Source organism: Choloepus didactylus, chromosome 11, assembly GCF_015220235.1.
Source record: "Choloepus didactylus isolate mChoDid1 chromosome 11, mChoDid1.pri, whole genome shotgun sequence".
Taxonomy (NCBI): domain Eukaryota; kingdom Metazoa; phylum Chordata; class Mammalia; order Pilosa; family Megalonychidae; genus Choloepus; species Choloepus didactylus.
The window spans coordinates 22,508,622-22,519,888 of record NC_051317.1 but is presented as its reverse complement, the minus strand read 5'-3'; the positions used below and the strand labels follow the sequence as shown (position 1 = coordinate 22,519,888).

General features: G+C 35.6%; 1 protein-coding gene across 1 annotated transcript; it reads right to left on the bottom strand.

Moving 5' to 3' along the window:
* Positions 1-5,932: 5,932 nt before the first annotated feature.
* Positions 5,933-6,865, bottom strand: LOC119506186 (olfactory receptor 2G2-like). The gene has a single exon (XM_037799163.1). It carries the CDS (start codon positions 6,863-6,865, stop codon positions 5,933-5,935), a length of 933 nt encoding a protein of 310 aa, XP_037655091.1.
* Positions 6,866-11,267: the final 4,402 nt, after the last annotated feature.

Sequence of the window (11,267 nt, the reverse complement as noted above, 5' to 3'; positions counted from 1 at the left end):
GCAAAAACCTCTTCTCTAAGCACCATCCTATGCATCACTAACCCTGGCAAAATAAGATATAGAAGGTAGTAGTCCGTGGGACATCAAATATCCTACCAGAGGAGTAGTTCCTTATAGAAGATGGCTCCACTGCTGGGAAAATTAACTCTGTTGATAAGTGGCATGGCTGGGGGCCAAGGGGAGATGGACATAGTCCCAGAGAGAAGATTTAATTATTTTAAGGAAAAATGATTGGGAAAACTATATCAGTATGAAACTTCCAGATATCCACTGCACTTGCACACCAAGTGACAGTAGAACGTAACATAAATTATCACCAACATTTTATCCTCCAGTTCAAGTTTTAAAAAGCCTAGTAAAACAGCACCCAGAAAAACACAGAAAAAAAGACAAAACAAACTATTCCCTTATATTTAGGGAAAGACCAAGCCTGGATCACTGTCTACTCCCAAAGAATGAGGAGTATGCAAAAAATATAAAACCCAAGACTTAGGTTTCATGCCCTACAAAATCTTTTCTACAAAAGCAAGGCAAAACAAAGAAAAACAAAAGAAAAGGCCCTAAGAGACAAAAGGTGGGTGAAGAATGTGCATTTGAAGGAAAATTGATCCAAGAAGAAGTAAAAATATTGAAAAGGTGAATTTCTTCCTCCAAACTATGAAAAAGATTAAACAAACCTTGAGTTTTTGAACAAGTGACTTCTAACAAAAGCAGAATTAAAAGAAGGAATTGGCTGAGCTGTGTAAATTAATTAAGGAACTATTAAAAATTAGGAGATGTAAACCATATTTAAGAAGGCAGAATTAGAGTTTAAATAAGGATAAGTTTGAGTAACTTGCACAGACTTCTGTGGAAAGAAATAAAGAAAAATATTAAGAAAGATGGATATAAAAAGTCAAGCAGCAAAAATACCAACATACCTTCAATTTCTCACAGTAATTATTCTTGACATCAAAAGATTACTTAGTAATACCATGAAAGCTAATTTCAAAGCTAAAGCAGTAATTCTTGCAGTTAATTTATAACCATTTATTACACAATTCACAACGAAGACATCACTGACAAATTTTCATGCATAAAATATAACAAACGATTTAAATCCAGCATGCAGATGATAAAAGGTTTGTGTCATTGACCAGGTTTTAAGTCTTAATGAAAACATTTATTACATGTAGAGTAGAATTTCTGATCTCTGTATTTTCTAAGTCATCACTGGTAAAACTGAAATCAATAACAAAATGTTAGTAGATGTCAAAATTTCAGTTAGAGATGGTTAGGGTGTATCATTCAAAAGATACCTGAATATCAAAATGTAAGAATATTCACAGTTTTAAACTTCTTATTAAATAATATAAAATAAGGAAATGAGTAAGTTAAAGAAGTTATAAAAGTACCATAAAATAAAACTTATGAAAAGCAAAATAATTAAACATTAATTTTAATTTAATTAAAAATAAAGGCAACTGTGAATATTAATGAAAAATCTTCTGTTAATACAGAAAAAAAAAGAATCCAATCTTACTTTAAAGATAATAGTACAAAATTAACAAATAGGGTAAATTTTGGAAATATTTATGTAAAATTTTAATAGAGTTTACTCCATAAAGAGATTTCCATATAAGAGAAGTAATTAAAATATTGTAAACAATTTGCATTTTTGTCAAAATACTGTAAAATATTTTTCCTGCAAAACAGCATCATTAAAATTTTAAATTAAACTAGAAAATTTTTGTAGATTGATTTCTCTAATTATGCAAATGTATCTTGGAAATAATTAGGTTGTCAAATTAAGACCTAATAAATCATGCCAGTAATTGCTCCTTCCACCAATAATGCCTAAGGAGTCTCTTTGAAGGGCCAGCAAATCCTACCAACCTCCTCCCAGGTCTTCCCAAACTCTGTGTGTGTATTTCTCTTTTTTCTTTCAGTGCAACAATTCTCATTTTGGATCCTGTGCATACTAGAGCATGGGCCCTAAACCATGGCATAACCCAAACTTTTGGACTAGGCAGCTGGAAAGAATTCCTAATGTGGACATTATTGTACCTTTTCCCATAACCAATCCACAGTGACCCTGGAGCATCTTATTAGGCTAAGGTTTTTGAAACTCTTGGAAATAATGCTTTCTGTGTCCACACGGTCACATATCACTTTTAAGAAACACTGATTATTCATTCCACACTGAGAGAGAAGCAGTTGTTCATAATAAAGTTAGTGCTGAGTATACCCTGTCCTAAAACATCTGGCTCAAAGTATTTGCAAACTTCTAGTTGTTTTCATGCTGAACAGTGTCCTGGGTGTACCATGAACACTGATAAAAGCTGGACCTCCCTCAGAACTCCTCACATCCACCTGCTGCTCTTCTCTCACATGAAGCTATGCAGACTGTGCTCATCTGTGAGAGGCTGTCTCTAGCCCCCATTCCCCAGTTTATTCCTCTTGGCTTTGTCCATCAGAAATGCCACACGAATCAGCAAATGATGTAAACTCCTATACTGTGACTTGTCCTGTAGCACTGATTACTTTTCACTTTGAAAATAGTGGATCATCATCATTTTCCCCACCAAATGGCTGTAAGTACCGCCTCAGTGCTGAACCCATCAATTATGATTCTCCTTAAAATACCTTTTAGTATACAAGTGTTGCTGTGAATCATTCATCCTTCTAGTCTGTTCATTTTTCCTTTCTAAAAACCAACAACAAAATATGAAATACTGGTTATTATTACTTTTTAAATCCTAAACACCACTTTTTACCCTAGTAACTATAAGCCAGGAGCCCAGAATTTCTATTTTATAAGGGAAAGCATTCTAAAATATTCTGAGAAAACATGAAAGGACTAATTTGAAATCCACCATCTGGATTCTCTTTAGTAGCTTTAACTCCACAGTTGCTCTATGTGCAATAAAACATACACCTGACCATCATGACTGTGCAAATAATCATTCTTTTCTCAGTACCTATTTACAACCTCTGGAGTTACTCCTGTGTTCATGGCATCTCCAGCTGTCTGTGTTCTGAGAGAAGATAAATAGGCATTCCCAGGTCAAAATCCCACTGACATAGGAGTTATTGGAGAAATGACAAACTCAGCAACAAAATGTAAAGTCTTGAAAAAAGAAGCAGTCAGGTTGTTGTAGAGTCATATACAACTGGATGTTAGTTCATCTAGAAAGATGAAAATTCACTTTTCTCCCTTCTTTGGAAGAGTGTGAGAGTATGTTAAAAATCATCTTGTGGAAGTTTGGTACATAGATGAAGTTTGACCTGTAGTTATGAGTAAGAAATATCACAACATGAGCTATAGGTTGGAAGCTATCTGTCTCTCTGGAGGCTGAATCTCTCTGTAACCACTCCAAGAGATGTCATTCTTGGTACATGCAGTTGTGATGCAACATGGATATGCCTATTCCAAATACTCAAAAGAATCAAATGATTTCAAAACTAGATGTTGGGGCTTGCTTGTAGGTATGTTTGGAGAAAGTAAACCCAGTGCTCTCACTCCTGAGAAAAAAGAACTTAACAGTGAGAAACCCCAGTGACTTACCTCCTTGAGAGGGATGGGACTTGTGCTGGGGAGAAAAGAAAGAAAGGGAAAAAAAGAGGATTATTGATGTGGCATCATCACATCCCCAGAAGGGCAAGAGAATTACTATCTTTCCTCTGTGGAAAATATGTGGCTCATTAATATTTCCATAATAGAGGATCCTGAGACATGGTCATGGAAAAAAATTTTTTAAAAAACCTGCAGTTTTTATTTCATCCTATCACTTAAGTATACATGCAGTAAGGTGCCAGTAACTCACTTGGCACATTCCCAATAATTTGCAAATTAAATTCATTCTGTTTATCCCATTATAATGCCTGCATGAGGCAGTCAAAAAATAGTATCATTCAGTAGTTTATAGAGAAACAGCCTAATGCATAAATCCCATGAGTAACTGGCCCACTGTATAAAGTTGGCTACTGACTGTGTGATGTTCTCACAACTATAAAATGTCCCTTTTCCATTTTTAAGCAAGATTTACATTAGTAATTCTATTCCTATTCCTCTTTTCTAACAACCTCAATTGTAAAATATTAATTGTTGTTTTAGTTATTCAAAGTAGGAGGGTCTTCATTTTCACACGGTTATCCAATCATCCTTATCAACAATTTCTGAAATAACATTGTAAGGAAAACATCTTCTTTGTCTTCTCATTTCTCATTTTAATTGGAGTTCAAAGATTTTTGTGACTTTCTTAGTATAAGGGATAGCATTTTCTTTCCAACCATTCCTTGCTATATTGTGTGAATGTATCCTCTGACTCTTCTAATAACTTTCAAGGAACTGTACTCTTTAAGACTATTTGGATCCTATAAAAGCATCAGCCTCCTTAAAACTCACCCATGCATTCTTTCCTTTCTTATACATATATTAATATATTTTTCATTTAGCCAATAATAATACAAAATATTTTTCTTCAAGATGAGTTGTCACTGTTTAGATAATGTTACTTTGCTACAATATCAATTCAATACCAAAAATCCAAATAAAAATTTTTAGTGTAACAATCTTGTAGTTAGATAGATATATTACAATTTTGTTGAAATGAGAGAATTTTCTCTTATTGTTGAATTCTATTTTTTAATAGATATGATCATATAGTGAAAACCTACCAAAAAACCTTAGCTGGACCATTAGCATGTAACTCTATAAAGGCATGGGTACCATTCCATTCACATATATGTCTGCAGTGCCTCAATAATAAATAGACCCATTTTTTAAAAAAGGAGATAAGACAAGCACAAGTTTCATGATGCATTAAAAATTGTGTGCACCTGGTAGTGCATGAAAGGCATACTTGCTTACTTACTTATCTCCATCTGGAAGTGAGGCCATTTCAACAATCCACTTGACAGGTGGTTGAAACTTACATTGGAAAGAAGTGGATATACTAGAGACATAAATAAAATGTAAAGTTTACAGCATTGTAGATAAGTTAAATACAGCAAATGAGAGGGAGGAAGAGGTTAAAGATGCTGCCTCAGGTGACAGGATGTTGTGTGTTTCCTATTCTAATATCAGGGACACTTAGAAGCAAACAGAAACTTAGGGAGCTTTTAATCTTAGTTTTGATGTTTGAGATTGCTTTAATACACCCAGGTATAGATAAATACATAACTGAATATGAGGGTATGGAGAGAAAAGGTCTGGGCTTAAAAAGAAAGCTGGAAGTCATTGTAAAGTCATATGTAAAGATTTTATTTTAAAACATCATTAAATCATGTAGTTGCTGTCCTCAAAAACCTAGTGAGAGGAGAAATACAAATAAATCCAAAATTTATAATGCAGGAATAGGGTGTGTGTATACAGCAGTAAAGGTAAAACCAGAGTATAACAATTTACAAAGGGGACCTGACAGGTTCTGGAATCTATAGCTATAGTTAAAAGAACAATGTCACTGAAATTTTAGGGTTCACTCTTTCTGCCCTGAGCAACTGGACAAAATACTTCGATCTTTGCAAAAGAAAAATTGTAATAACTTTCTAATAATTGAATAATAATTTTCTAGAAACTGTTTAATATATGGCTATGACTATTAAATATAATAAACTTTATAAAAACAAGCTTTAAAAACAGCAAAATCCTTAAAACAGTGATGTGGTTTTAACTGAGTTTGTTTTTTGTCAGGTCCTATTATACATCCCAGTTTAGAGATAATGTAATGGTTGTGCAAACTGGCCAAGTCCCACAGCTCTTATGTGATGAAAAGGGCATTCAAATTCAGATCTTTCTGACTCTGAAATCAAGCTTCAGTTTAATCTCTTCTACTGAAACCTTTTTATAGGATCATGAACACAACAAATTGTTTATTGAGACATCATTTATTAAATGATCACCCTTAGTAAGTCTCTCCTAAATGTTTCTAGGTAATCATGTCCCAATCAATCATAAAGTTTTCCCCAGAATTTTTTTCAGTGCCACCTTTACTTCCTTGTTCCTCAGGGTATAGATGAGTGGATTAAGCATGGGGGTCACCACGGTGTAGAAGAGGGAAACAAACTTTCCCTGGTCCTTGGATCTACTCTTGGCTGGCTGCAGATACATGAAGATGATGGTTCCATAGAAGATGATGACCACCACCAGGTGGGAAGAGCAGGTCCCAAATGCTTTCTGTCTTCCAATGACTGACTCTATCTTCAAAATTGCTTGAGCAATGTATCCATAGGAAGTTAGGATGAGTGACAAAGGCACCACCAGGAATAATACACTAGCCACAAAGAGCTCAGCCTGGTTGAATGTAGTGTCCACACAAGCCAACCTGATGAGCACAGGGACCTCACAGAAGAAATGGTCCACCTGGTAGTGACCACAGAAGGGCAGCTGCAGAGTAAGAGTGGACTGAATCAATGTGGTGGCCACTCCACTGAGCCATGCCATAGAGGCCAAGATATGGCAGAGCCGAGGATGCATGACAAAAGCATAGTGTAGGGGACGGCAAACAGCAACATAGCGATCATAGGACATCACAGCCAGGAGGACACACTCAGTGGAGCCCAGTGCAAGGGAAACATAGAGTTGAATGACACAGCCACCATATGTGATAGATTTATCTGAACCCCACAGGTTGACTAGAAACTGGGGTATGATACTGCTGATGAAGCAGAGGTCCAAGAAGGAGAGATGGGAGAGGAAAAAGTACATAGGAATGTGGAGCTTAGAGTCCAAGACAGACACTAAGATGATAGTAGTATTGCCTAGAAGGGTCATGAAGTAAAGGAACAAGATTACTCCAAAGAGAATGATCTCCACCTGAGGCCTGTCTGAAAAACCTATCAGAATGAACCCAGGGAGGACACTCTCATTGGTCCACTGCATCATTCTTGCTTTGATCATTCACTCCTGAGAGGTGAAGTCATATAAAGCAGTAACCTCAGGGACTGCATATCAAATCCTTGATAATTAAGATTTAGTGCAGGCTGTGTTTGTATGGATCTACTTCTGGAAGTTTTTGTTCTGTGCCATGGATCTATATATCTATCTTTGACAATACTACACTATTTTAGTTAACCTACCTCTATTTCAAGACTTAAAATTGGGTAGAACACAATACTAGTAGTCAATAAGGGTAGGGGGGAAAAGGGATATAGGATATATGGGGTTTTCTTCTTTCTTTAACTTTTTTTCTGAGGTAATGCAAATGTTCCAAAAATGATCATGGTGATGAATGCATAATTATGGCATGATGCTGTGAACCGTTGACTGTATAATCTGAATGGATTATATAGTGTGTGAGTATATCCCAATAAAATCATGTTAAAAAAAAGAACAGGTGTTGGGAAAACCAACTTTGGAAATAGGTGAATAGAAAAGGTCAAAGTAGAACATATCAGCGCGTGATATATTTGCTTATCCCATGAAGTGTCATGCATGGTCTGTTGGCCATAGGTTTTCCATTTACCTTAAGGACAGAACAAAAGGTCATACAGATTATAAAGTTAGAAAGCACAAAGATTGAGGTTTTTCCCACTTTTTTCATAAATATTAACTTTACAATATAAAGGTAATGGCATTTTATAGGAATTGAGAGAACCAAAACCACCAGAGAGATATGTTACATTCACAAAATATACAAATGGATAGGTAAATTAGGTAGACACAATGATGAAACACATCAGAGTCCAACCATCTTATTTGTGCATGCAACATATTATGAGAACGCAGAAGAGGTGAGGAATTTGTGGAATGGTAAAGTTCAAAGCTAGTTTGAAGGTAACATGACAATTTGCTTTTAAAGAGATAAAGAGGAAAATAATCCAGGCCTAAAGAATTTCATGAGTCTAGAAATAGAGGTTACCTTACAGGGTGGAATAGGAAAACAAATCAAGCAACTCATTGGTTTGGATAATTAGAAAAAGCAAACTCTTAGAGTCAGAATCAAGAATATAGTTTGCTGGGGGATGAGGTGGGGATATGGCAATGGGAAGTTAAAGCTTCAAATATACAGGGTTCCTATATGGAGTGATGGCAATCTTTTGGTAATGGATGGTGGTGATGGTAGCACAACAATGCAGATGTAATTAATAACACTGAAATATATATCTGAATGTGACTAAAAGTGGAAGTACCAGATTATATATATGGTAACAAAATTTTTTTAAAATAATCCATGGAACTACATTACACACACAGGGAACCTTAAGTTATACCATGGTCTATAGTTAACAGTACAATTATAAAAATATGATATCAATTGTAATAAATATTCCAAACCAATGCAAGGTGTTGATCATGAGGTGGTATATGAGAGTCCTGTATTTTGTGCATGACTGGTCTGTAACTTCACAACTTCTCTAATAAAGAAAAAATATTTAAAGCAAGTAACTGAATTTGGAGAGAGGTTATTGCATAAATGGGCTAAATCAAATAACAGAATATGGCAATTAAACATAATTTTGAGTCAATTTTTCAAAGACCTTAAATATCAGTAAACCTGATTTGGATATTATTCATTTAATAAAAGAGAAGCAAAGTCTTTGTAGGAGGGATGTGGATTTGTTTGAATTTTCCTTTTTAATATAAATGTATCTACAGTGTCATACATTTTAAAACAGAACACACGGTAGTCCAGAAGCTATGTTTATAAAATAAATGGATATTTATATAATACATATATGAATGAACATATGAAAGGCTTATCATTAACTTCATTATATTTTATACTCAATTTTCACACACTCCATTCTACTATAAACACCTTTTCTTTAGAGCACATTTTTTAATGTAATCATATATCTTTTTATTGTGGAATATAACATATATACAAAAAACCAATAACTTTCCAAGTGCAATTTAACATGTAGTCAGCAAATTTCAAAGAATGTTATGGGTTACATTTCCACAGTGTCAGTTATTTCCTTATTGTGAAATATAACATATATTTGAAGTATTGAATACGGCTTAAGTAACTATTACTTAGCTATTTGTCTTTGGACATGAAATCAATTTATCTATCCATCATTACTTCTTGGATAAATACTATGTTTCAGGTCCTACACTACATATCAGAAATATGAAATTAAAAAGACATTGCAATCAAGAACTTTGTTGGCTACCAGGAAGAAACAAGCAAGCCCCAAAATAAATAAAAGAATCTGCTATAGGTGCAACCACAATTTCTCCCATCCACACCTATTTATGACACGAACAGAGGACAAACCTCCAGGATCTTTTGAATGAGGGTTGATGGATGTGAAATGGTCTCAGGCCATTTCCATGAAAAATCTCCCTTCATCTAACCAAGTGCAGATAAGTACCTAGACATGTGAATAAAGGCGAAGAAAGTAAGGAAAAACTACTAAAGGTAAGGCAAGCAATAGAAATGTAAGAAGGATTTAATCATTATCAACAGATAGAATGTGAAGAAGACAGTCATGATGCATTTAGTAGAGATTTAAAGAGGAATTTGCATGGCTTTTGAGAGTGGGCATAACTCCTTAATTTAAAAGAAAAATTTCATAAAACTCATCAGATCATTTTGGAATGGATATAAATAAAGTTGAGGTTGCCAATTGGAATAGATGTATAAATCAATGTTCCTCTGCCACCCCAACTCAAATACCCTGGTATATGTTCCTCCTTGCAGGCAGCCCATGAGGGTCCTTCCAGGGAACCTAAAAACTGGTCATCATCAAGTATGCTTGAAGAGGCATCCACTAAGCACTGAGTTACTTGGAAATGACAGCCCTGGTCTGTATCAGCAGGGGTGCATGCACCTTCATGTTCCTTTGAAAGAACCCCCCAGAGAGCAAAATGTCCAGGTCTGGTCCAGGGACTTAGAAAATAAACCCAGTGGTAACTCTCACCTTGTCGAGTTTGGGAGTAGCTTCTCTCTTCACAACAGAATACACTGCCTGTTCTGGATGTTGGGGTACAGAAAGTTTCTGTCTACTCTGACCTGTTTTGGAAAAAGAGAAATGTGTTCTCTGCATTTATCCTGAGAGACTGCCAGGACTGTAATGTCAGCTACCTGCAGCTGCCAAGGGGTTCAAGAGAGGGAAGATAAGATCTGGATACTGCTCTCATAGTGGTCACAGACTCACTTGCTCACCTTGGGAAATGATTTCATTTCCTTGGAAACAACTTTCTCCATATACCAAGTGAGGGAGTTAACATCAGTTTCTTGTTGCATCTAAGGTATCTTGCCAAGAGGAACTGGAACCACGTTGGCTGTAAAATATTATTTCTCAGAAGACCCCATGAATTGTGAGTGAAGAATATGGCTGTAGTTCCTGTTGGTCATGATGATAATAGGAAACATTTAAATAAAGCTCACCAGGTGCCAATCTCTGTTCTGAGAACTTGATCTCTATGAAACTACTTAGTGAAATAATATACTCCAAGGAGACATTAGGAGAGAGACAGTAATTAAGCCCAGGAGCTCACATCCCAAAATTCTTCTCTTCTTTTACCTATGTTATATGTTTAATGAAAAATTGCTCTGTTTCGAGGTTTAGTTTTGGGCTTCCCAGCCTATGCTCATCCCTTGAAGGAACCTCAGATATTTAGCTACTAAACATTATGTATCTTACAGTATCTTTATGAGACCTTCACACTTCAAGGCTGTAGATAGAAAACAGCATCACCTTGGTGTTATAACAATTCCTATTTCACATACACATGTAGAATGCACTGCTTTTGGGTAAGGAGAGGAAGGAAGGTTGAATACAAATATATTAAGCAGGCAGAACTGGTGGTACATGGGCTTCTGATTATTATTAGGGGCAGCCAATGGCAGCAGGAAAGGGACAAGGAGTATAAGGAATGCAATTGCGGGAGAACTAGCAGATATGGTAAAGCTTTACCACTTTTAGAGCTGGGGATATTAACTTATTCAAACCAGTTGAATAAAACCTGCCATGAATGAGGCCAGCACATAAGGTTTAATCTCAAGTATTATTTTCTGATCCACAAATGCTCACCCAAGAAAACATGGGGAGAGGAGTGGCAGTCCAAAAATGTTTCTATCCTTCAACATGAAGAACCCTAAAATCTAAGCATATCTAAGCATATCTACTCCAGTCAATGTGTTATGGGAATATCTGGATAGATATTGTGAAGTACTTAAATGTTATTTATATGAGAAAATGGTACAGGAAATCCTACAAAAATCATCCTTAAAAATCTGTTAAGGACTTTACATGTAACTGATACTCTGAGCTTCCCAGTGGAAACCCTTAGATGAACCTCACTCTGGAGGGATCATTCTTACAAGAGTCATATA